At 38.5% G+C, this 27,995-nt stretch overlaps 1 protein-coding gene and 1 long non-coding RNA gene across 2 annotated transcripts in view; both read right to left on the bottom strand.

Moving 5' to 3' along the window:
- Positions 1 to 16,589, bottom strand: part of LOC145420214 (uncharacterized) — a 76,426-nt gene extending 59,837 nt beyond the window's left edge. The window contains exons 1-2 of the long non-coding RNA XR_013901518.1: positions 15,993 to 16,589; positions 12,631 to 12,763 (exon numbers count right to left, since the gene is read on the bottom strand). This is a non-coding gene — a long non-coding RNA (uncharacterized LOC145420214). The remainder of the gene's footprint in view (positions 1 to 12,630; positions 12,764 to 15,992) is intronic.
- A 4,879-nt stretch (positions 16,590 to 21,468) lies between these two features.
- On the bottom strand, positions 21,469 to 27,924 carry LOC113035824 (protein sel-1 homolog 3). The gene is made up of 23 exons (XM_026191582.2): positions 27,681 to 27,924; positions 27,106 to 27,580; positions 26,774 to 26,900; positions 26,548 to 26,669; positions 26,349 to 26,464; positions 26,197 to 26,258; positions 25,951 to 26,083; positions 25,720 to 25,855; positions 25,483 to 25,620; positions 25,127 to 25,332; positions 24,852 to 25,031; positions 24,460 to 24,579; positions 24,002 to 24,142; positions 23,811 to 23,873; positions 23,524 to 23,697; positions 23,288 to 23,415; positions 23,119 to 23,202; positions 22,938 to 23,028; positions 22,739 to 22,826; positions 22,539 to 22,648; positions 22,315 to 22,442; positions 22,126 to 22,228; positions 21,469 to 21,802 (listed from the first exon to the last, which is right to left on the bottom strand). The coding sequence occupies exons 1-23, from the start codon at positions 27,771 to 27,773 to the stop codon at positions 21,716 to 21,718; spliced, it is 3,105 nt and encodes a 1,034-aa protein (XP_026047367.2). The 5' UTR covers positions 27,774 to 27,924; the 3' UTR covers positions 21,469 to 21,715.
- Positions 27,925 to 27,995: the final 71 nt, after the last annotated feature.

Raw genomic sequence — 27,995 nt, 5'->3', positions numbered from 1 at the left:
TCAGACATCCTCTTCAGAAAGCCTTAATGTTTGGCATGATTGTAGCTAAAATACTTATTCTTAGAGCCTGGAAATCACCATCTCCTCCATTGTTCAGGGTTTGGCTACGTGAGATGATTGCTTGTTTGTATATTGAAGAGGTTCGTTATCGTTTGGCTGACACCCATTTTAAGTTTGTCGGAATCTGGGGCCCTTTTCTCAATCATATTAATGTGAATTCAACATAAACTTTAACCCATTTGACTGCACTTTGTGTTTGTGTGAAACTGCACTTCTGTCGGGCCCTGATTCCTTCCTGGACTTGTTTCCCACATTTTTTGGTCTTGGTGAACTCTCTGTTGCCCTGTCTAAACTCACACAGAAGATCATCTTCTTTGTACAATGGTGTTTCTTTTGAACTTTTGAATTGTACTGGCTAACCGGTGTATTTTTTTTTTTTTATTCATTTATTTATTTATTTATTTATTTTTTATTTATATAATTTTTTTTCCTTTTCTTTCCTGTTTTCCTGTTGGGTTTTTTTTGTTGCGTGTTTGGTTTCTGGTTTTTCTTTTCTTTTTTTTCTGTGCTTAAATGTTATTGTTTTTGAATCTTATGTCCTTTGTCTGGTGTGACGTTATGTAACTTTGAACTTAAAATCTTATAAATAAACATTTAAAAAAAATGTTGATGATGTTTTAAAATCCTTCCAATGTGTACACTAAGGGTGTGCTGAGTATCTGTCAGGAAGCTTTAAAGATGCAGGTTTTATTACATCTGAAGGTGACTAAGTCCCCAGGAACTTATACTAGTCAGTAATGTAAACAGTCATGTCATTTATTCCTCCTGGGAAATCATCAGGTGACTTCACAATGATCTGGTTTTGTCGACTTGGAAAGCTGCGAGAGGAGCCACCACAGAGACTGATCATGTTGTCAAGTTGAAAGAACATTTACTGCTAACAAGTCACCTGACCCAAGTAAACAGTTCTGCCTTTATCTAAGATCTGAAAAGTGGTGCCTTTTATCCATTTAACATTAGGAAGAGATTGCAACTTTGTGGTGTATCTAGTCTGGTAACAGTCAAGGAAAATAGGCACTTAGTTTGCACATGCTGTTTCATCTCTGTCACAAACGCTCAGATTTATTGGCACATAAAAATAAACATATTTAGTTTGCTACACTCAGCAGTAACTGTGGTAAGAAACTGCTTTTGGATAGTTAATTTAACAATAACAAAGTACAAGTACAGACCAATAACCACAACAAAATAAACATTTATTTTAGGTTGAGCTTTGCAGAAATTGCCATGTTTGTCTGACAAGAAAAGTCAAACTGTGAACAAGAATTTACCTTCTTTGATCTGGATAACCATCTATTATATTTTATCTTTCTATTTTTTTTAATCAAAACAATCAAAAACTGTTGGTATCTTTACTCAGTCTTGGGTAATGTGAGGGATCAAAATGAACTTAAAAGGACGAGGATAAGCCTCATATTCTTTTCAAAACAATGAAATGTCACACAACAGTGTGCACAGCCTCTAAATAAACAGCTAAAGGTAGGAGCATGTGCTCAAATTATACAACCAAAGAGACTAAGAAGGTAAAAGAAACTCTCGAACACACATGTGCATCTTATTAGGTGGGCCATGCAATTATGCCATGCATGATTTCAAATCTTTGCACAGTCTCACAATTTTATAATTGCAATCATGCCAGCGCAGTAATCCGTGTGTCGCTTGAGTTGTTTATGTAAGAGCATTCATGATTACTAAATTTCCTTGTCAGCTGTCAGGGATTCTAGTACAGCATGCAGCGGTTGCAGACCACACCCTTTCTCTCTCAGCGGTGGCAATGAGTATGCACACGTGCCAGCCCTGGGCATCAGCAGAGAGATGGGGTAGAGGGCGGAGAACACTCAGTCGTACTACTCAGGATGGATGTTTCCCATCATGCAGCTCAATCAGCCGCCCAATGATTCATTTCACAGACACTTGGGTAATTATAGGAGTCTGCTCTTCACCTCTGGGGATGAAACTGCGTGAGTGAAGCCAGGGTGGGAAATAGGGATGGGTGATATTGGTGTAGGAAGTCAACGCAGAGAGAGAAGTGAGTGAAAAACAAAGAGACATGAATGACGAAGGTGAAGATGGAGTAGGAGATGTAGTGAAATTCATTTGACAACTGGTGTCAGTGGTCTTGTTTAGTGACTCCACAATGAAGCAAAATAAGCATTGCTGTCTGAGCACTGCAAACCACCAAGCACTAATGTGACAAAACAATAAAAATTATCACGGAAAATATACAGCATGTGACCTTTTTGGGTGGAGAGAAAAACAAAGGCTACAGAAGGGCTACATGGGATGGCATGAATAAAACTGCTCGACGAAGGACTGAAAGAGAGCTTGCAAGAAACAAATACGATGGCAAGTGTGCAAGCTCCCCCTATTGGTGACACTGAAATTTTACACCACACTGCATATTAGTACAAGTCACAGATGGACATAACATTTCAGGCTCAAATGAAGCTATGCAATGTGCTTAGTATATAAGAAAAGTTGTTGAATCAGCAACTAAACAAAAAGAGCAATGTGGAAAAAAAAATTCCAAGACTTTTGTAAAGTCAATAGTCTTTAGTGCGCTCAGTGGAGTGTACTGACTATTGATCTGGATGACAATAATTGCATGAAAAGAGGTACGGGGAGATCAGTGGAAAAAATATACTTGTGGGAGCTGTTTCAATTATTGAGCAGTGCAAATGATGTAAAGGGAGTCCATTCATTCTTCTGCGTTTGTTTCCAAATGAAATATATTCATAGTCGATGTGTGTTTAAGCGTGTCAGATTGAGCTGGCTGGCTAATTCTGCTCTGTGGACTGTTTGTAGCTGTTAATAGCCAAGAATTTCAAGTCTGCATGAATCATGTGCAGACATTATAGTTGCAAAGGCCAGTGTATGTAGGAGTCTACATCCAAACTAACATTCAATAACATCAGCAGCCAGAACACATATCTTCAGCAAGACACTAAAACGCAGTATTGCTGTAGACACCAAAAAAAAGGAGTAACACAGAATTGTGCAACCCCAAAGATATGGATTCAGCGGTGATTTTAAATAGACAACAGTAGCTAATTTAGATGTCAAAATGTAAACAATTTTGTTCTAAATGGTTATATAAAATGTCACTGCTAAGAATATTTCATTGACTATGCAACCCATGTTGCTCAAAATAGTCCAGTGGCAGTTACTATTGATTTTTAAGACCACACCATTATTTATCTCTAAATAATTACATTTTAAAATCCTGATGTTCACATTAAGTATAGTATGCCATGTAAAATAACAACTAGGTTTCTCTACCTGGCTTTGCTATGGTTCTATTGGTAAACCTCCAAATGACACACTTCATATCATCCTCAAGCATTTTCTATCCATGTTGTGACTGTTTTTTTTCCCTATGTCCCTGAGTGCTATGTTCAGAAATGTGACGCTTTGTTAGAAATTCCAAGGCTGTGGAGAGCAGGTGCAGGGCCATTGTGACAAGCACAATTTATCGGCTGCTCCCAAGCAAGGGAACACATTCAATAATGTGCTGGGAAGATTAATCCATCCCCCACACTGGGCTGGGCTCACGGGGTGCCGCGACTGAGGTAATTTACACATGCAGGTAACCCAACTCAGCAGTTAAGGCCTTCAGAGTTAAAATGTCTGTATATTAGTATTTCCAATCCATTTAATTACAATTTCTAGTGTGACACTGTCATGAATTAAATCTACAAGATGCCATACATCCCGTACCTTTTAATGTTTTGCAAAATTTTAAAATACAATTTGTTGCAGCACATTTAACAAATTACTCATCAAATACTTTGCATATTATCCCCCAGCATTTATATGATGTACACTGATTTGACAGACGATTAAAACTACTTGAATAATACGACCATTTCATTATCATGTGGCAATGTTCTGAAACCTTGAAGCCTGGCACTGACGTTGGTATTACCTCGGCACATGCCACCTAAATGGTACTCCCTAATAATCAAGATCTCTCCCAGGAGGACAATGATAAAACCCAAGCAGGGGGTGGGTGAGCGGGCGCCTCCTGTGTAGTGTTCCAGCTAGGCATGTCCTACCTGGAGGAGGCCCCTGAATAGACCCAACACTAAGAAACTAGTCCAAAGGAACATCCCTAATCCTTACTTATGCAAAAAGAAAAATGCCATTTATAAATAATCTTGTTTTTACTATCACAACTTGTCAAAGTTGCAGAGTGTCCTGTGGTGCAAGTGCTTTAAAAACTGTATTTAAACTGTGTTTGATAGATGGCTTTACAATTATGTATATCAATTACAAAGGTGGAGATGTTTTACCAAACTGGTACTTTCTTTACAATTTAATAACAAACTGTTTAAGAATATAATATTGCATAATTCTGGGGGTAAAAACAGGTGTCCAATAAAATACTGGAAACTACAGTTCCCACATGTGGCAAAAACCACATCTTTCAAATTCCAATTAAAATTTCCAAGTTGTATGGTCTTGGCAGACATCTTTACAAGTGACTATAGTACCAGCATAGTAGTAGCAACCATAAGGATAGTAGGAAGATTCACCAACCATGTAGTTTTATCTACAACTACATGAAAACTGCTCAAACATATCATATGTCTGGGAGTAAACAACAGGTGTTTTTCATTCTGAAAGCAACAGAATACATTTTCCATGAAAGCATAGACTCTAGAAGGGTGGATCATTGACAAGCAGAAAGAGCAGCAGGCAGTTAGAAAGACATGATGTACAGCCCTGCATAATCAGCTCTCAGCTCCATTAATCTGGGGCAGGCTGCAAGACTTGATGAGACTGTGATGCATATGGAGAAAGGTCCCTCCCTCAGATGTCATTTTGAAGAACAGTGTCAATGCTAGCACCAAAGCAGGTGCCCAGTCATGCAGCCACACCCCCCGCCACAACACCATCATGCTCAGAGGACAAACATTTAAACACTCAGAGGACATCTGGAGTCTTCCCACTTGGCAACAGAGCTAAATTTATAAGAGCAGCACACAAATAAATCCTCATGCACAGTCAGAGTCACAAAAGCACAAGTACTGAGTATGATTTCAAAAACCAAAAGATCTCCATAATTGGTGTCTCAAGAGTATGCAATAACATACCTAATTCCTGAGCCCACAGGTACGACTGCTGCAGGATCACAATGGGCCAATGAAAGCCGGGCTCTCTCAGGGGAAAAGGTGCATTAAACAAGAGAACACAATGCAGGGGTCATTGTGCAAGATGACAAGGTTCACTAGACCTTTTATGCTGCAGCTTCAATGCTTCCCTCAAGGCAGGTAAAGCTACAGAAACCTGTTCCATTATAGCTGTAGGTATTTATTTTTGTTGCACACTTTTCATCTTGTTTTTCTCAAGAGGGTTATGGGCTTGACCTTTATGTGGATGCCATTACAGTAGAATTATAAACCATAACTTTAGTGTTTATACAAGAAATATTAAATGTAAAACATGAACAAATATTTGGTCAATGTTATTTAAGTAATTATCAAATGCAGAAAAGAATCAAATGAAATAGAAATGATAACACCCATCCACAAGTTGATTTATTTTATTATATACTACTTCTTTTAAGGTAGACAGCAAAAAACAAATCTCGCTGGAATCTTTAGTCTACATGGATTAGAAATCTATGATAGGAGGCCTATATTAGATATGTTAAACTGACAAAAGCTGAAGCTGTAGAGTTAGAATTTGATCTGCAAGAATAACTCTGGCTCCAAAAATGCCATGTTGCACATTTCCCGTATGTGCAAATTCTGGTGGTGTCATCGAATCAGGTTCGTTTTATCCGCTTTTAGAAAGCTCACGAGCCACAAAAGGAATTACACAATCCCTCACACATGGTCTCTGGATCTCCTTTTACACCTAAACATCTGCAGTTCCATAACAACTTTAGGAGGTCCATCTTGACATTATTATGTGATACAATTCGATTTAAGAAAAGCTCACAAAGAGAGGACAGAAAATGACTAGAGTGTGATAGCAACACTGTCTCCAGGAGTGCCACAATAATTCGCTTTGTCTTGTTTTGCAGCTAATGTTTGTCTCTCCTCCCCTGAACGTCTCACTGCTAGTTTCCTATGATGCAGACGAACTAGTTGCTGAGGTTGATCTGGGCAGGAGTTTCTAGCTGAATGACAAAATGTAATTCAAATTCAAATGTCTTTTTTTATGCTGCGACTCTTCGAGAAAACAATTTAAAGGCTGCAACCTCATAACACAAAATTACTGTGTCACATTTATATCATTTATTCCTGAATAAACATTACTATCACAGCAATTTCAGTTGTAAAAGAGGTGTTGCTCGTGGGAAGCGTAAAGCCAGATTTAATGAGGCTTGCTCTGTGCAGGGAGTCACAGGCTGTGACTGTGACATAGTCCACTGAGACTTCACTCCCCCAGTTCTGTACTGGGCGGTATATGTGCCATGACTTTTATAGTCCGTAATATTTCATGACCCTATACATTGGTAAATCAGAGTGAAGCAGATGAAAAACACAGCGGCACCAGTCAGTCTCCTAAAATAAACACTGCTACAAAAACCCTTCCACCGTGATGTGTTTTGGCTCAGTGACATTAAGGTCATCAGAATAAGCAAGTGCAACCAGGCATCCTAAATGAACTCCCTAAATAGTGGTTTTCGTAAGATGGCTTTCTGAAGTCATTTGTGTTGTAATGGAGCCGCACCCTGCTGAGCTGTGGGCTTTTTCAATTGACTACAACACCAGTGTTTGGGCTAATGAATGTTAGATGACTCCACGCTTTCATTAAAAAAATAAGACACACTGCAGACACAGAGGTCTAGAAAACAAAAGGAAGAAAATCACCCCACTCTCAACAGCACAGCATCTCTGTTAAACAAATTTGTTATTAATATCAAGCATTAAACTGTAAAAATCTCTCTATATTAAGAGGTTTGATTTACATTACCTTTCAAATGAAAACTAATATGAATACAGTAAAGTATCTCAGGAAAGGATTCAACTTCAAGGAATAAACACTATAGACTAAGTCACCTTATAGTACTTATCAAATAATTAAATCCCTGTCCTTTTGACACATCATTTCTACCTAAAATAGTTACTAATTTGAAACAAAGCAATAGTGCCACCTAGTGTTTTAATGAAAGTGGACACGTCTTCACAGGCGACGCCAATGACAGCATTCAAAGCAACAACATGTATTATTAGATGACAAAGAGTCTTAATATCAATATTATTCAATAAGTTTCTTTAAAAGCAGATAAGGGGGAATTAAATGGCTTTATTAACAATACAGAGAAATTTAGCACCACAGTCCTTTTTTAATATTATGTATTATGTGACACAATAAACTAGGTATGGAACCACTTTCATTTCCATTTCCACCTTACAACTTCCTGTTTTGGGACTTTGTAACTTAGGAAAGCCAAAAAAAGCTCCTGGAAAAATTACACTGCATAAGCACATTTAAAAGGTCACTGAAAGAAGAGCAGGCACTGCAGCAGGAAACTTGAACAAGATGACCAGAATCAAAAAGAAGCAGTGTGCACAGAAGCAGATGAGGGATCCTGGTTTGTTTGCTAACTAAGATACACGCTAACACAACTGGGATGCCTGCTTGTCAAACTCAGTATTTAAAATTGATGCTTCTTTACTAGCAGATCAAAGCTTCTATGTGGATTTCTTGTGCTGCTGCACTTGTTTGGGTTAGCAGTAGCTGACGATACAGCTGACTGCTTTGACTGCTTTTATCACTAGTGTCTGCTAACATAGTTGAGAATACACTGGTATGCTGTAAAGTATATTAAAATAGCCATTTAGTGTGGAAATTGCATTTTTTTTCCCCTTCTGATGTTTTTGATGTCCTCAACCAACAACCTAAAGTAAGAAATATAAATGGTACAGATTTTTCTGATTTAATTCCACTGAGGCACACGTAAGACTAGGTTTCCTGTTTCTTCGAGCAGTAAAATTACTGGCTTGTATTGAGATGAGATTTTGTGTTTATAACACAAGTAGCAGATTGGGTGTGCTGTGTGTGCCCCTCACTTCTGAAGCTTAGAGACCAGCAGAAATTAAAGTACCACAATCCTGTAATTATCACTTGAGCCTGCCCAGCAAATGCTGCATGCTCATGCTTAAAGACTACTTTTGACAGTTTTGTAATTCCCACTGTCATACTGATCTACCACAGAGTTGGATTTCTGTAAGTAGTGCCAAATGTACCAGGACTCTGCTTCACTTATTACAGGTGTTCTTTCAGAAAGGCTACAGGCCTGTTTTATTTCTGCACCACCATGCTCCCGCTTTGAATGTCTGCCATGCTCTCTCAAGGTTTTGAAGGTTGGCCCAGGCGTCTAGATCAAATAAATGCCTGCAGTGACAAATGGTACGACAGCCACAGCTGTATCTTGACTCTATCTGTACCCTCTGGTATGTTTACTTAATATAAGCAAGAAAGTAAGCTATGAAGAAATAACTAAACCACTGCAATTCTCTCCTGTAATAAAACATACAGTAAACAGGATAATTATATAAAAAGTTTCTTGCAATGATGTTTTAAGAATGTGTTTGCATATTACACGAAAGCTAAAGCAGCTACTGTTATATATGCTGATTGGTACCACAAATATATAGCACTGCAAATCAAAGAGTACTAACGGGAAGGGGTTGAAAAATGTGAGCAGTGCCAGTGCAGTGAAGCCTTTCGATGTCCCCTCTTGCAGCTTTGGGCACTTTTCATTGTGTAAATGTAAAACACTACACCTGACACAATCTGTTTAGCTGTCAAACTCTACTTTCCCACACTCAACTTAAATACATTAGCGTCTTCAGTGCCAGTCACAACGTTACTCATAGATTCTATAACCATTTATTCTTGGTAATGAAAAGAATCAATCTGGAAGGTGGTTGGCAGGCTTCCACTGCTACTTATAAGGCAGAGTTGTCTTTTGGCACATTACAAGCATTTGAAGTGCCTCCAGTGCTGTTCCCGGGGTTGTCCAGTGTGTCTAAGAAATTACTTGCATATCATTTACACTGATTGTTTAATCAGAGATCGTGACTTGGCAGAATTACTATAACGGATGTATTAAAATTGCATGACAGTTTTATATGATGGCACAAGATGAGCATACAGTACACTTCCTATTTTAGGCTATTTGATGATGCAGTTAACCAGTGCAATTAAGAATGAGTGCAGCAGTAACATGAGCTCATACCTCTGGGTGACGCTGATTTACATCAGCCAAAAGTATTACAGTGTGTTGACAAAAATGCTTATCTTACAAAACAGTGTTTACACTGGAAAATGCCAAAGTGGTCATTTTGAATCATATTGCATATTTCATCATTTTTCTTAAAAGAGGTTTATTCATCATATAGTAAATTTTGGAGTGTGTGGGATATTTAAAAAAAATTAATAAATAAAACAAACAACAGGACTACTTACTGTATACTTGGAACTGCCAAAGGCATCATTCTGTCCTCATAGTAATCAGCATAACCTTACCTAGTTGGCTAACTTATACATATTTTGTAATGAAGGCTGTCCTATCATCAGCAAGATCTAAAATAATAACAATAATAATAATACTGACCAAAGTCATGTGTAAGTTATAAGTTGCTTCAAAGATTTTACAAAAACACATAATAACATTCCAAAATACATAAAATGAATGAAAGAAAAATATAAATACAAACAAGTGAAAAAGAGGCTAGAGTAAAATTTTAAGAAAATATTATAAGAAATTGCACAAAAATCAAATTGCACAGGCGTTTTTTGTTTTCTTTTTTTTAAATGGGGAACAGCTTTTATTGATTTAATGATAAAAGAAAGTTTGTTCCAAAGAAATGGTGAATACACAGTCCCCCCTTTGTAATTGATTCTCCACTCTGAGGGTGAATCAGTTATTGTTCTGAGAAATAAAGTGGAGCATGCACTGAAGTGAAGATTAAAGTGAAGATGCAAGGAGCAAAGGTAATAAAGGTGGATGAGTTTAAATGCCTGGGGTCAACAATTCACAGCAACAGAATGTACAAGCAGGTTTCAAGCAGGGTGAACTGAATTTCAGGAGTGATTTGTGGCTGAAGAATAGAGTTAAAAGGAAGGTTTACCAGATGGTAGCGAGATCTGCTATGATGTGTACAAAAAGACAGGAGGCTGAGCTGAAGTGGCAGAATTGAAGAAGCTAAAATCTTAACTCGGAGTGAACAAAAACTGGGCAGTATTAGAAATGACTACATCAGAGGCACAGCTGTGGAGACAAAGTTAAAGATGCAAGGCTGAGATGGCTTTTGCAATGAAAAGATAATTAACTGGGCAAAGGATATTGAAAATGTAGCTGCCAGGCAGGAGGAAAAGAGTAAGAACACAGAGAAAAGTCATGGATGTAGTGAAGGAAGACATGCAGAGCATTGGTGTGACAGAAGAGGATCCTGGGGATAGGGTGAGATGGAGGCAGATAATCTGCTGTAGCGACCCCTAAAGAGACGAGTTAGAAAAAGACGAAGTAGTGAATAGGAAGCCAAAGTAATTTTGCAAGGACTCAAGTGAAGTGTTGGTGAATAGCTTTGCTGCTGTGCTTTGTACTAACTTTAGAGCCACAACTATAAAGACAACTATAACCATGGAGAACTGGGCAGGTTGCAGAGAACTGCAGGAAAGGAGTGCAGTCCATGACCCATGTTGGTGGTTTTAGTGTCTAATGTTTATAGTCAAAAAATAGCAACTGGCAGTGCTACCCTTCAGCCTCCTAGTAGACACACTAATTCAAAATATGTCTCCTTGCTCCCGAGTTATCACATTCACAAAGTTTTCAGAAAACTTGACCTCTGACCTGTACCTTGAGCTCAAGGACACCGTGGTTCGAACTTGTCCAAGATTTAACCTTTGGTATCAATTTGAAAAGCCCAGATGACTTTCTAACTGAGTTAGTGCATTCACAACATTTTCAGAAAATTTGACCTCTGACCTTGAGGTCAAGTTCATTGAGATTCAAACTCATCCAAGATTTTCATTAGCTGCACCTATTGCATCAATTTGATAATCCTATGTCGCCTTGTTCTCGAGTTATTACTTTCAAAATCTTAGGTGTCCACGCTGCCCACACGCCCGCCCGGCCAGTAGGCTGACTACCATACCCTATCAGCCTTTTATGACTGAGGGGTAAAAACTACTAGATTTAGTTATTTCAGTTTATTTATTTATTTATAATGTGATGTGTCATTACTTACATGTGAAGAGCATAGCAAACTGGCAGCACAGAGAACAAGCTAAATCTCCTGCCTGTGTCTCTGCAGCAGGCAGTTCACCTTGACAAGAATACCATATCCTCAACAGAAGGCATAGAAGCATGGGAAGCCAATAACCAGATGTCAACCACAAACACGTTTTGTTTTTTTAGCTTTCAGCCAATTATAAAACTAACTTTCAGGGTTTAAGGTCAAAAGATCTGTGGGAAGCTTTCTTTGTCTGATAAGCAAGCATCTGATAAGCAAGTGTGGATTATAGCATTAAGTAAAAATGTTTCAGTATTACTGTGACAGACAAAGCAGTTTAAAGAAGAATAGTAACTGAACTGTGGCAAGTATTTAATATCTGCTTCTTAAGATGGATCAATTATTTTTTCTGGTGTGGAATGTCCTCATCTGTCCTCCCACACATTTTACCCTGGCACATGCCACAGCTGAGCTCCATTAATCAGAGCTAATTTTATAAAGACTGAATACCCCGCACTCGATTCTCATGCATTAACCTTGTTGCTGCCCCTTACCACCCCTGAAAGTTGGAACTAGTGTGCACTAGTGTCTGTTCTTCAGAATATGTGAGTGTGTATACGTGTGCGTGTATATTTTAAGCTTTTGTCACTTGTTAGTGTACCTATTCCTGCCATGCTATAAATAACACCAGTCACAGGGAGGGATGGAAGCCAGTGGAGTGCCTTGACAGCAGAGGGCATAGTGGCCTTGTCTCTCTAGGATATGGGGATTAAATTTGCTCTGCAGCTCACTATGGATCTCATATAGTGTGCTATTGCACATTATATAGATTATGTACAGATTTTAACATGCTGTATTACTTATCTATCAAAATATAAAACAACATTCAAACTGTTATTCTTACATACCTCATCATATAGCGTCACTGGTGCTTCCACCTAGGATATGATGTTGCAGAGTCTTTAAGTTTACTCTTATTGTGTTTTGGGACCAAAATGAATTTTTAAAAAATTCAAGTGAAAATGACCTTCCAACAATACAATGCAAAATAAAACACATCCACCTGGAACCAGAGAACAATTGATACTTTATAAATAACAAATTTGATATCAATTGAAGCAGAAAGTGTGAGAGAGGTGAGTTCTTCCCATGCTTCCCATGCTTCCCTATGCTTTTGATATATGCAAGTCGAAGGGCAGGAAAGGCCTCACTAGGGCCTTACTAAGAAATATAAATGATTGTATATGGAAACACCGATGTTCTTCTGATTACAGTGGTCCTGAACTATAAATAAAAGCTGGTCCTTTTCATGTTTCCTGCCTCATAGCACAGTGTAGTAGAAACAGAGTTTAATTTGGGGGGGTTTTCTTACCTTGACCATGGACACCCAGGAAGTGACCACAGAAAATGAGAGGAAGTTTGAAGTGGGAAAGCGCTACACACACTGTGAGAGCTCTGCATCCTGCAGTACTGAAGCTTCTTGTGACCATGGTACCTTCTGATACCTGGAAAAATATAACAATATTACAGCTGAAATTAACTTATGGTACAAAAATCAGTTCAGGACAAACAACAGCTGCAGGATGAAGGTGCCCATAATACACGGGTGCACAGTATTAATATAGGTTTATACTTGTACAATTGTTCTAAGTCAGATAAAATCTATCAGTTTACCTTTAATAAAATGTAGAGTTTGATGAATTAAGACATTCAGAAATATATACATAAAAATAATGTGAAATCTGAAACAAACAAAATGTGCTTTCGAAATGTAAGACCATCAGGAAATGATTAAACATTTCAATCCAGCAGTACCTCTAAGTTACTTGAAAAGACAACAGTAGTACAAGACAATAACAATAATAATCATAATTGATCATAGCAGACACTTCAAATGATAATCTGCAACTTACTTGGCTGTGTAAGATTTATTAATGTTTTAATAAATACATAATAAAGCTGAGGTTGGGCGGTATATAACCACTATTAAATACTTATTATTACTTGCTCTTAATTAAACGATGCATACTCATAACTGTGTTTATATCTGCAAAGACACATATTCTATCTTCACTAAGCAATGAAGTGAAGTAAAATGTGGGCAAAGCTCCATCTTCCCACTTTAATAACTCATGGACACTATCTGGCAAGGTATACTAAGTGCTATCATTCATTCTGACATTTAACAACGAGCTTTCAAAGGAAGAATAAAATCAATACCCTAACACTTTTATGCACTCATTTATTCAAATCTTGACACTGAAGAAAAAGATGATTTGGCTCCATTTCATAATTAGACAAAAAAAAAAAAAAGACTTGCAAATACTAAACAATATGAAGACAATCTTGATCACCATCCATTACAACACATCAGTCTGGTAGAGTATTGCTTAATCCAACATACAAAAACCACAATGGAGAACTGAACATTTAATGTAATTACAACTTGTAATAGTCAGAGTTGTGACTATTATAGGGTTATATATAATTGAAACCTAAACTCCTATACGTTGTAATAATACACATACACAACATATTTGACAAAAGAGAACTTACTCTCACCTAATTGCTAAGTTCTGCAAGGAGTCAGTTTTCAATGCTTCCTGAGAAAGTCAGCAAGAAAAATAAACACAAGTAAACCTGCAGATTGTTTTTTCTTTTTTTCTGAATTTCATATTCTGATGTTCACTAGTGTGTTTTCTGATGTTCACTAGTGTGTTTTCTGGGTTGGAAAAGTCTCATTTCCCTCACAGAAATCCAGAAAAAGAACGAGAACGTTCTTTTTGTCTTCTTGTGCCAGGATTAGAAAAGTTGCAACATATAGTACAGCTAAGGAAGAATTAGCTAGGATTCCCTATGAAATGAAATTTCTTTCCTCAAATATTTCCTAAGTGCTGTTAAATAGAGCAAGGATTTTTTTTAAACACAGCTTTTCCAAACATCCTAGTTTTATTTTGGATCCTTACATTATTTTACTTTCCAAGCAAAAATAAAATTATTTCACAAAAAACAAGAACTACCAGGGTTAAAATTATTAAACCCACTGATGCTAACAGTCAGTTAGCATCAGCTAACTGATGCTGTTATCCAAAGTGTGATAACATGCTTTTGATAACAGCCTGCAGTGATTTATTTTTAAGTTTTCAACAAGTCTCACACACATCTCCTGAGCAATCCGCCCATTCTTCCTTGGGAAATCTCTCAAGCTCCTCCAGATTTGATGGTCTGCTGGCATGGAGCTTGGTCTTCAGTTCAACTTACAGATTTTCAATGGGCTTCAAGTCTTTATGGCCAAAGAGCTCTAGCTCTAGCTTCATCGTATCTGACCGAGGGATGCACTTGGTCAGACAATCTGGATGCAGATTCTCCATCCAGATTGTCCTTAGGATACTTCAGTCTAGCTTGCAGGTTTTTTCTTGTGCAGAAGTGGAATTTTTTCTTGCACTGCAACTTCGGAATCCATTCTTGTGTAGGGTTCTTTTGATTGTCTTCTTTTATACCACAATTCCCGACTTGCCTGAGTGATTCACTCATGTGCTGCCAGTTGTACTGGGGTCTTAAGACACATCTCTCACTAGTTTTCTTTCAAACAAGACTAGAGTCTTTGAAATGTTTGCTCTGGCAGGCATGTTCTGCACTGTGTGAATTTCTTGATGATATTTCTCACTATAGTTCTTGACACTTGAAAATGTCGTGATAGCTTTGTTTATCCATCTCTTACTTTGTGAGCATCAACTTTCTTTCCCTTAAGCCTAAACTGATTTCCTCTGTTTTTCGTTTTCTCAAGTGACAGCTCCAATCCATGCTTGAGATTTGCATCCTGTGTGTGAACTGGAAGATAACACTAAATTTCAACTTACTTAATAAATTTCAGCATTACAAAGTTTGTGGATAAATGTTCTTTCTTACATGTAAATGTAAGTAGAAAAAACTCATCAGTGGTTTTAAAAAGTCCTCCAAGACATTTTAAATATTGTCGCTGGCTTTCGTTCAATATATCTCCACATTAGAAAGAAGGCCTTATTGGTGCACTAAGATGCTTGATCAGTGTTTTCTTTATAGTTCCTCTGATCCCCACAATTACCAGAAAATGAGTGTGCTGCAAATTTTCAAATAGCTTTTATCACACCACTTACATTATGATATCTATGGCCCACTGATTATGGCATATAATTTCTAACATGGAAAAACGTAGTGACTCATAAACATATCACTATTTTGCTTAAGATTTGAGCAGAAATAGGAAAAATGAATAAATAATACAATAATATGATTTTAGTCCAGAATCGCATTTTTAAAGGAAATAAAATATTTCAAGGCTATAGTTAATTATACTGAGCACACAGTACTATAGCTTCGGTATACCAATGTTCCATAATAACCCTAACTTGTAAGAGTAAGATTAAATAACAGAATATTAACCAAAAGTGAAAAGACAGCTTTTTAGCTGAAGACCCAAAATGAAAAGACAGCAGATATCCTTGAAGACAGTTATGTGGAGACTTAGCTTAAAAAATAATGACAGTTGACAAATACCACACATGTTCCTTTGAACTTAAAACTAACTTTTTAAGTCTCTGAAAAGGAAAGCTTCAATCCAACTAAAAGTCTTCAGTGCTGCAAACAAGAAATGATTAAAAATGCCCACAAGTGCTGCAGTTAGTACTACTTTACACTCGTCCCCAAATACAATAGACACACAACCACATACACACACACTAACAAACACAGTACCTTCACAGTGTCTGCACCTCTGTGTAGCCTTTCAGTTGTATATCCCACAAATGAGTGAAGCTCACCGCCTGAATGACTTTCTTCCCTTCGCCTTATCTGTACACACTCAACTGCCACAGCTCTCTTTCCTTGCACCAGCCAAATAACCTCTGCAAACACAGAGGGAGAGAAACAGATGGGAAAAATGAAAAAAAGAGAAAAAGGAGATCAAAACCAGTGGATGGGAAAAAGAAGAAAAGAAAAAGCGAGACAGATTGCATTGATCATGTAGATTGTCAGGAGCTGCATTCATTGTAAACCAGCATGCACAAAGTAAAAGCTGCAGAGTTACACTAATTTGATTTCAAATTCCCCAAGTGCTGGCGTTTCCTTTTCTATTCAACTTCTCTCCACATTTCAGCTTTTGAGCTTCAAATCACAAGCCTGGCTATGGTGCACTTAAATTACAATGATTGCAGAACCTTATTGAAGCTTGGACAGCGTACCCTATAACCTCTCTTTGTACAAAGTAATTGAAAACATATTAAAGTCACAGTAAGGGGAACAAAAACAGATATGCTTTGTATAACAGTCCCTGTCCTAAATCAAAAGAAGCAAGATAAAAATGGCCGTGAAATAGTGGTAATATATCAGAGCAGCAAAAAATAGTGGAAGAACAAGTGAGACCAACTATTCAGACATCACTGGCTTTTCTCATGTATATTTCTCTTTGTTACTGGCATATATGTCAACCGTTAAATTACTAGACCCAGTAAAATTAGAATAAATTAAAAATGATAACAGGCAGTTCACCATTTAGAGGTTTATCAAATCATGCCAAAATAGTTATCATCACTAATATAAGTACAGAACTCACCACTCTCTTATAATGTAAGCAATACACAGCACAAAATCCATCTCTACATTTCAAAAGCACTTGTCCAACTACCCATTCTGCCTCTGTCTGTTACACAGCTCAATTGGAGAGGTTAATGTCTCACACAGTATAATACAGCTATTGTTCAGGGTAGTATTGGGAATTTGAGACATATATTAAACTGACAGACAGGCTCCTGTAATTTAACCAACCATTTTGGCAGTGTTTGTAATTCTGATGTATTACTTTAGGGTTCATGTCATTATCAGTGAGGTGATGACATTAATTTGTCAACCCTCTGTAACCACGTCATTGCCCTTTTCAGCACTGTGGTAAGAACAGAGGTCACCTGGATAATAGAAACGCTCCAGGTTTTAAGAATTTTGGAACTTTCTCAAAAACATAAGCTGATGCACGGACTTGAATCCAGGTCTGGAGGCTGAAGGTCAGTCTCCCTGCTGACTGCAAGCTGCTGTCCAATAGGTACATTAGTCATAGCCTCCATCACCAGTAAATGAAAAAAAAAATCTCCAACACCACGAAGCGGCATTTCAACTGAAATTTAAGGTACATTCAGTGTACATTCATGAGTGAATAAATAATTGTTACTTTTTGTTTTCATGCTGTCAAATTATTGTACTTAGTTGGGGTATTTGCCTATGATGCACAAATACAGACACTATATTATCAGGCACTTTATTAGGTGCACTTGTTCAAATGTTTGTCAACACAAATATTTTGTGAGCCAATTACATGTCTGCAACTCAGTGTAGTCATGTAGACACGGTCAAAATGACCAGATTATATCACACAATCATCTCTAATGTTAACAGAGAACGGTCCGAAAAAGAAAAACCATCCAGTGAATGGCAGCTCCTCTGGATGTTGGATGGATCTCTGAATTGTTGATGCAGGGGTTCACAGAAGTATAGCCAGACTGTTTCAAGGTGACAGGGAGGTACCAGAAACTTAAGCAACCACTTGCTACAACAAATGTAGAACATCTCTGAACACACAACTTGTCAAACCTTAAAGCTGATGGCTTACAGGAGTGGCTACAATTCACACAGATTCACCAAAACTGGACAACAGACGATTGGAAAAAAGCTGATGAGTCTTTTTAAAGGCTGTAACATTTATATGGTAGGTACTACTTTCACTGTACTCAAATTGCCTCTACAGTTACCAGGGCTCAGTCTAATAGAGCACCTTTGGGATGTGGTGGCATCACAATTATGTAGATGACAAATATGCAGTAATTGTGTAATGCTATCATTTCAACAAGGACCAAAATCTCCGAGCAATGTTTCCACCACTTTGTTGAATCCATCCAATGAAGAGTTAAGACAATTCTGTTGTTTTTTCAAGTCTATTTTAACCCGGTTTAAATGTAAGTTTTCTTGCACTTAGCTGGAGAAATACTATAAAAATGTAGCTAAAAAAAACTAACTGAAAAAGCTTGCATTGACCTATCCAATAATTAATTCAACAGGTTCGACATTGCAACAGTCATAATGTTATTATGCTTTGCAATGTGGGTAAAAAAGGGGGAAAAAGATTCCTTTGTTTCTGGAGCTAAGAGTAGCCAATAACATTGGCTAACTTCTTGGGTAATGCTAGCTTAAAACAACATGGCTCAGCCTGTCCGGTCAAATCCCTTAGCCCAGGGGTCTGCAACCTTTAACACCCAAAGAGCCATTTGGACCCGGTTTCCACGCAGAAGAAAACACTGGGAGCCCCAAAAATTTTTTGACGTCTAAAATGAAGATAACACTAAAAATTAAAAAAAAGAAAAAAAAGAAAAAAAAAGAAGGAAATAAATTCACATCAAAGACATTTGAATAAATAACAAGTGAGAGAAAAAAAATGAAGACAACACTGTATATATTGTTTTTACCTTTATGTTTTGTGTGAACAACTAAAGTGTGTTGCTTATTAAATCCATGAAGTGCTAATGAGAAAATTATATTTTATTTATGTAATTAACACATTTTGAACTCTTAAAGAAATATAACAAAAGGAAAGACACCCAGCTGAACTAAAATGATCCATGTAGCAAACAAAAACTGTTGTGAGCCGCCCCCCTTATATCGCCTTTGGGCTTTTGGAGCCTTGACCTGACTTTTAAAAAGTAATTGGAAAAGAAGCACTATGCTGCTAAAAAATGAAAAATAGATATTTGCAAAATTCTGCCTAAATATGTATTTTACCTGGTTAATGTGTGTGGCGGGGCGTGGTCTGCAGCTCCGCTGCATGGGAGTCGGACGCACCTGAGCGGCACCCGCAATCACGCCTCGCCGCCTTAAAGTCTGTGCTCTCTCTGCTGTTGTGTTGTCGGGCTGTGAGCTGAAAAACTATAGCCGGCTGTATGCGTGCAGCAACCGTGTATGAAAAGTGGTCAATAAAGAGATGCTGAAAAGCAGCGGGTCTGCCGTGATATGTTTTCAATGGAACTTCTGCTCCTGAACCTCTGCGCACAGCGTCTGCAAATCGGGGCTGTACGAAGTCACTTTCATCTTTACGCAGGACTGTAAGCTATCATCTATGAGGCGTGAGCGGTGTTTGTTTTTAACATAGTTCACGGTGGAGAACAGCTGCTGACATAATGTGGATCCGAAGATCCATAATTGGCCTATCTGGGGTTGAAAGTCTCGATAAATGCACGGCGTTTCGGCGGGTATACCGGCTTCCGCGAGTGTGACGCTTATTTTGAGCGATGAAAAATAAAAAAAAATACAATTTTCTTTTTATATTTCAATATCAAAGGATGCAATGTTATCGTAAAATTAATTAACTAAACATTTGTCATACCATCATCACCCCCCCCCCCCCCCCCCCCCCCCCCCAACAAATGCCAAATTATTCCCCAAAATAGAACCAGGGGAATTAAGATGTGGCTGAACTAATTTGTTCTGAGGAGAGTTGTCAGTGACTACTTGTTTAACTCTGATTATTAGAATATGAATTGCTATAGAAATTCTCTGGATTGTTTTCTGTTTGTAGGCAGCATTGTGTTACTGTATATATACACACACATACACTCAACAAAAATATAAACGCAACACCTTTGTTACTGCTCCCATTCCCCATGGGATGGACGTAGAGACCTAAAATTCATTCCAGATACACAATATGACCATCCCTCCCAAACAGTGGTCACAAATCAGTCCAAATGTGTGGTAGTGGGCACATCTGCTATATTGAGATAATCCATCCCACCTCACAGGTGTGCCACATCAGGATGCTGATCTGACATCATGAGTAGTGCACAGGTGTACCTCAGACTGCCCACAACAAAAGGCCACCCTGGAATGTGCAGTTTTTTGCGCTATTGGGGGTCTGGGGACCCAGAACCGGTCAGTATCTGGTGTGACCACCATTTGCCTCAGTGCAACACATCGTCGCATGGAGTCTATCAGATTGTCAATTGTGGCCTGTGGAATGTTGGTCCACTCCACTTCAATGGCTGTGCGAGGTTGTTGGATATTCGTGGGAACTGGTACACGCTGTCGTATACGCCGGTCAAGCACATCCCGAACATGCTCAATGGGTGACATGTCTGGTGAGTATGCTGGCCATGCAAGAACTGGGACATTCTCAGCTGCCATCTGCCCTGAACAATGTGAACCATGATTCATCCGTGAAGCGCACACCTCTCCAACGTGCCAGACACCATCGAATGTGAGCATTTGCCCACACAAGTCTGTTACGGCGACGAGCTGGAGTCAGGTCAAGACCCCGATGAGGACGACGGGCATGCAGTTGAGCGTCCCTGAGACGGTTTCTGACAGTTTGTGCAGAAATTGTTTGGTTGTGCAAACCAATTGTTCCAGCAGCTGTCTGGGTGGCTGGTCTCAGACGATCTTGGAGGTGAACCTGCTGGATGTGGAGGTCCTGGGCTGGTGTGGTTACACGAGGTCTGCGGTTGTGAGGCCGGTTGGATGTGCTGCCATATTCTCTGAAACGCCTGTGGAGACGGCTTATGGTTGAGAAATGAACATTCAATGCACGGGCGACAGATCTGGTTGACATTCCTGCTGTCAGCATGCCAATTGCACGCTCCCTCATTGCTTGTGGCATCTGTGGCATTTTGCTGTGAGACAAAACTGCACATTCCAGGGTGGCCTTTTGTTGTGGGCAGTCTGAGGTACACCTGTGCACTACTCATGATGTCAGATCAGCATCCTGATGTGGCACACCTGTGAGGTGGGATGGATTATCTCAATATAGCAGATGTGCCCACTACCACACATTTGGACTGATTTGTGACCACTGTTTGGGAGGGATGGTTATATTGTGTATCTGGAATGAATTTTAGGTCTCTACGTCCATCCCATGGGGAATGGGAGCAGTAACAAAGGTGTTGCGTTTATATTTTTGTTGAGTGTACATACATATAATATTACATTTAAACCAGAAAGTGGCAGGGCTGTGGATATTATTACTGCTTTTAAACAAATGTGTTTAGTTTGTTTACTTTATATAAATCCAAATATTAATTTTGAACTATAAGATATGTGTTTCTCATGATGCAGTATAAAGTGGTGATGGTGGAGTTGACCATCTGACCATCTGGTCATTCACTCACAAATGAACCAAGATGAAATAATCAACAGAGGAAACAGCAATCTTTATGATTTATTCAATTAAAAAATAAAATAAAAGCGAGTCTTTTTAACAGCAGTAAACAGATTACAGACACAGACATATACAAAAAATACATTCATTTTTATGTCAGCTTTGCTCCGTACAGTTGTCCCAAGTAACCAATAGGTAAACTACTGTGGTGTTTCTGTGCTAATGAAGGTTGATTTTTCCACATAGTCCTTCAGTTTGTTTGCAGGCAAGTGTCACAACAACCTTGGTTCTAGTGGAGAGACAAGCGTCTCCTGAACATACCACGGATGATTAAAAACACTGTTGGAGCTGCAACCACAGCAAGAGCAGTGCAGAACTGTGGGAAATAAAAGGAACAGGAACACAAAATTCAGATTGAAGCAGTATTAATATTAATTTGATAGATAAATATTATACTACACCACATTACCTAATAGATTTAGATTTTAATATTTTCAAGTTTTAAAATTTGATGACTTCTTATCAGTGTGAATGTCATTATATTGTATAATGATAGAAACATGTTACAGGCTACACAAAGAATGATAATTTAAAGACACTGAGTACTTCAGTTATGACATATTGTGTTTGAACCTAATTTTGGGTTGTTAAATCTAATGTTGGTCACTGATTTGTTGTAGATATGGATATTACACTTACCTTAATAGCAGCGCTATAGTGCTTTTGAAATGTCTGTACGTATACACTGAAGAGGGCAAGGCTGCAAGGAAAGAATGAGTCTGCATCTTCCGAGTCTCTGCATCTTTTGGAAAGAAATATAGATTTTTTTGTTGCATATACGTACGTGCAGTAAGCTGCATTTTTAATACAGACAGTATTCAAACAAACCTTTTGTACAGGGCATTTAGAAGCAATTCCTTGTCTGCCAGGTATAACTCTGAGATGCCAAGTTTAATCAGTATAGACAGTGGCAGCTTGTAACCTTCTTCACCAAGGACACCTAAATTATACCATCCCTGTGGAAAATGACAGGTATGACTTACTAAAACATAAACAAACACACACAATATATACAAAAACATAGCAAAGGTGTAATGTAAAAGCAGGTAAACCTGGGGATTGTTCCTTAGTGCTGCCAGTGTGTACATCTGTGCTGCAGAAAACAAGTTTTTCTGCCTGTTACCATGCCTCTCGTAAAACAAGTCGCCCATCCTAATAAAAGCTGGGGCGAAAACAGATTTCGAGATCAAATCAGGTATAGTAAGTGCACAAGTCTGCAACTGTTCTGTTGCATTTAAAGTTAGTGACTTACCATAAGTGTTAGGATTTTGACTTTGGATCGTAATGTTGTAATATCTCCACATACAGTCTGATGCATAATCAGGATCCAGAAAACCTCCCTATTGACATAAAAGTAGTAAATAAAGAGGGAGAGCTGAAGTAAGCAGGAAAGTGACAATAACATTTAGGCTAATAGAGGCACATTTCAGATTTACATTTCTGTTACTTACCGAATTTTGTTCACACAGGTACGCCACATTAAACTGTGCAACTGCATATCCTGCTTCAGCAGCCATCATGTAATATAATAGTGATGTGAACCTGTAGCGAAGTCAGAAGATGAAATAGCTGTAATTGCATTCTAGTGATCTGATCAGGATTTTGGCAACTGTGACTAGAGAAAGACTTTACACGTCGTTCTTGAGATAGGCATCCAAAGCTTTGTGTAAGATGCTGCCCAAGTATCCGTTGTGCTCCGCTGCCCACTTTACCCACCTGCAGTAAGTTAAGAATACATTCTGGTTAAGAGACAAATAGAAATGCATGTGAATTAAAATAAATAAAAAAGTAAGTTGCTGACAAAATGGCGTCGGATGGATGTCTGTTGACAAAGCCAGGCATCCCAGTGGTCCAAATGTCAGCAATCAGAATCCCTCCCCTGATATTTCCTCTCTCTGCAGACTTCAGATAGTACTTATAGGCTATATACTGTAGGACAGATAAATTTGTTATATTATAAGATATATTTGTTATTACCACTTACAGGACCCATGAAATATACGTTACAGTGGATGATGATGTTACGGTTGAGCTTACCTGGTTGGCAGGTTTTCCTGGATAAAGGCCCTGTGAGTAAATCACACCAAGATTGAAAGCTGCTTCTGGACACATGAGGAGATCGGCCTGTTCCCATAGCTGTATGGCCTGTTTATAGTCCTTCTCAAAGTGCTCATAGTACCAAGCCAAGGCATTTATTGCAGGAACATGACCCTGTAGGACCGATTATTTTGAGAACCAGAATGAGATGCAAACTTAAAGTGGACTCCAGATGTTACAGCATAGATAACAAATACATCATAAAGAAGTTTTTAACATTTAGCCACCTTATCCATTGCTTTCTTTAGGAATGTGACAGCTTTTGGAATGTTCTTTTCCACTCCATGTCCCTACAGAGAGAAACATTCATATATTACAAGTAGATGTGACTAAATGTTAACACAGGTGGAAGGAAAATGCTTTAGATTAAGATATTTGTCAATGTTGTTCCATATTGCATATCAAACACAAATCTGACCTGCAGAAGTACTATCCCATAGTCATACATTGACACTGGATCCTCCCACTGGACAGCTCCCCTTTCATAGTGTCTCACAGCCTTCAGGATGTTTGGAGTCACTCCTTGCTGGCCCCAGAATAGCATGCGGGCAATAGCTTGCTGTAAGAAAATTTTCAAAGTATTACTAAAATCTAAATGTTGAAATCCCCCCAGGAGTCGAGTTTTAAAAAAAAAAGTGATGCAGATCAACACCAGCAGAGTTTCCTTTGCCCATGCTCCACCTCTGTAGCCTCTGTAGTTCTTGCTAATGAACATCAGTGATTTTACTTCTGCTTTTGTCTTTGTGGAAGAACAATTATACCAACAGTTATATCAGCAGTTAGTCTTGTGACAAACCTGTTAACTCAGTCTTTGGCTTGATGAAATGTGAGAAGCATACTTGAAACAAAAGGGCAACAACAAAGTCAGTAGACTACCTCAGCCTCAGTTGCTCCCCTCCGGGCCTGATGTTTGAGCCATTGAAAGATGTGGTGGTTTTCATTGGTCTGGATATTCAACATCTTTTCATCGTTCACAAAAATAGCCTCAACTGTTGTCTAAAAAGGAGGAAAAAAAAGAGGAGACAAATGCTAAGGTTCAAAAATAAATTTGCTTTAAATTAAATGTTAACTAATTTTGATCACTGTAATAATTCCGCTTTCATTATACTGCTGCTTTTTTATGAACTGAAGAAACAAAGATACATTTATTGAGGACAGAAATCGAAAAACTGTAGCCATGATAAAAAGTAATCTAAATGTATTGGTAAAGCAGGTCATACATTGTATAAAAAAATTATTTATATAGAAAAAAACAATGGTTTCCAAACCTGCTGTGGTGAGGGATTGTGACGGTCTATAGTTGTCTGTTGAGCAATGTTAGCATAATAGGCATAGGCCAGATCATGATCCTTGGGCTGACCATGCAGTCCAAGGTGGTGCAGGTGCCCAAGATGCAGCAATGCCAATCGATCACCCTTTTGGGCACCCAGCAGGCCAAGGAGCCAAGCCTGCATCATACATTTAAACATGTGAGAATATATTGAAAAAAAGCTTTTAAAAAACAAATAACTAATTAAACTATAAATGACCTGATAAAACAGACCTTAAAAGGCTCTTTCTGGACTCCTAGGCCAGTACTGTAGAGCACAGATGACATGTGCAGAGCTCGGGTATCAGCTAGACAGCCAGCTTGGAGAAGCAGTGATAATACTTTGCTGACCACTTCCGTGCTTCTCGCTTTTCCCAGCTTATGGAGTGATAAGGAGTATAGTGCTCTGCCCAAATCATGCAGGCCAACTGCTCTTCCTTCTGCAAGGAACAAATTGAACTTTAATGTGTTTAATGACATGCAGAATCCAAAACAGCAGCTATTACAACTGCAGAAAAGCATCATTAATTCAGACCGCATTATATTTTAAAATGCCCTGGCAATTGAAAATATTATACTTCATCTCTCACCATGTTTTAAAACTAATAATTTGGCCAGTTTAGCGGCATGTCTTCTGCGAGGAGCAGCTGCTTCCCACGATGCACACTGTGGATTTGATGTTTGTCTGTGTTTTACCACCCACTTATGGAAAGCATGAGAGCAAGTTTCTGAAGAAAAGCAGCACAAACACATTACTCACAGTGTCATTATTTGAAAAGTTATTTTTTGCACCATCTAGTGTAAGTAAACCCTACTGCTGGTATTACCGGCTTCTGTCCTCTGCTGGATCTTGATTGAATAGCCACTGATCTTGACATTCATGTCAAAGCTAAATTCTTCACAAGTCTGCAGCCACCTGGTGAGATTTAAATTCTGTATAACATCTGGAACATAAAACTCAGACTGAAAAAGAAAGATATAATCAGACTTGAACACAGTGAACAGTTGAGTTGGATGTAGCTACAAGTATTAAGTAAGTACAGTATTACTAGAAGTACCATAATGTCAGACACTATTCGGTTCCGGTGGTATATCACTGGTCCAAAATAGCCTTTCACTCCTGGTATATACTTCCCTCCTCCAATCACAAAATATCCCTCTGTGTCATCAAACATGATAATAAATTTAAACCTGTAAAGCATGTTATACAGCAGAAGAGCACATAGTGTTATAGTACACCTCAAATGCATTTTCTTCCTCTGGGCAAAAACTGAATCATGATGTCACATTAGAAATAGACTTACATATATTCAGAAGTTTTAACTGTTCTCTGGTTGTTATCCAAGCATACCATATTGACAGCCACCTGAGATGCAATGACAATGAGCATGTTTTTTTCATTATGATGATGATGTGCATGATAAACGGTATGCTGTGTCAACAAAAGACTACTTACTGTTCTACCTTGCACCATCACAATAAGATTGCACCACACATTTAAAGGGACCTTGAATGAAGAGAGAAATGCAGAGGATTCCTGAGACTCTCCATTCATCTGGATGTGTAGGTGACCTGTGTTTAATGTGAATGAAGATGAGCCTTATGGAAGTCAAGATAATGCGATAAATAGAATATGTAAGAAAAATTAACTATACCTGACTTTGTGAGGAGTATTGCTGGTGTGATATAACTATTTTGGGAATTTATATGATGAAACACGCCACACAAGGCTTCCTGGCAGTGTCTGGTTACAAATATCCAGATGGAAAGCGTACACCTAGAAACCCCCCCATAAAAAAAGACTTGTTTAAATTACCTTAAATGGTAACTTCAATGACAGAATGGAAAACTAGCAGATATACTGTAAACAGTCTATCATACCATGGGAAAGAGATGGCTTTAACACGTAAATACTCCAGAACCTCATTCCTGTGGGGATTCAGTGTCTTTGTGATACCAAAGCTTTCTCCAGTTGAAGCATAGATTGAAGACAGCAAATGAAGCATTTCTAAATGAAATTTGGAAGCCTACAATTTAGCATGGTTATTGCAAAGTTTAAAAAACGAGGACTGTGTGAGTTTTTTCATCTTTCTCTGAAATCTTTAAGATTCACAGAATATTGCTGTCAAATACGGTGAGAGAATGTTTTTTTTTCATAGCTTCACTTTAACTTCATATAGAGTTAACTTTTACTCGTACTTCTCCAACCTCACCTTGTTCCAAGGCACACTGTTTCTGGATAAACTGTTTAGTTAGCTGGAGCATTTGTGTGCCCCAGGCAATACAGAGCTGATGTTGTTTGACACGTCGACTTAAGTAGGGCTTAGGTTTCAAATTTGCCACATGTTGAGCTCTGACAGACTTCTCAGTATCATCATATCCAGTGTGTCTGACTGAGGCTCGAAGGATACAACTCAGCACCCACTGAGAGTCTGGAACAATCCCATCAGGTTGATACACCAACCAGTCTGGCAGATTCAGCTTCACAGTCCTTATTTTATTGACACCTGGGACACAGTTCCACTGTCTTAGCAGAAATGTGCTTATGGTGCCAGTTTCAAAGGATACAACACAGTCCAGCTGTACTGTAGCAGGTTCATCACAAGAGTAGAGTACTTGCAAAAGATGGTCTGGCAAAGCCTCCTCTGGAGGATTCAGGATTTTCACCTCATCTAAACCCCAAACAACCTGTATGTGACAGAAGACAAGCATACATTTTCCTGAGAAGACTACACAAGAAGGAACCAGTGTATTAGTGAATTATTGATGAAGGCAAACCTTCTCCTACCTGCATCGTGAGGCAAAGCTGATAGATATATTTGTACAGTGTATGAAAATCCATTGCCCAAGCAATAATCTTGCTGCAGTGAAACAGAAGCATCAAGACCCGGATCTTATCCTGCTCTAACTCAGCTACTCTCCTAGGTAAATATTTGACAGCACAAAGCTCCACCCACTTACTATATACACCTCCGTGGAGCTCTCTGGATTTGGTTGCATTTCACTGCTGATAATATAACAAAAGGTAACCCAGTATCTTTCACCGTTTCCTGAATCTACATTTCACAACCTACATTTGAATTCTTTGTGCTGGTGCGAACTT

Source organism: Astatotilapia calliptera, chromosome 14 (assembly GCF_964374335.1).
Source record: "Astatotilapia calliptera chromosome 14, fAstCal68.1, whole genome shotgun sequence".
Lineage (NCBI taxonomy): Eukaryota > Metazoa > Chordata > Actinopteri > Cichliformes > Cichlidae > Astatotilapia > Astatotilapia calliptera.
This window is presented reverse-complemented; position numbering and strand designations above follow the sequence as displayed.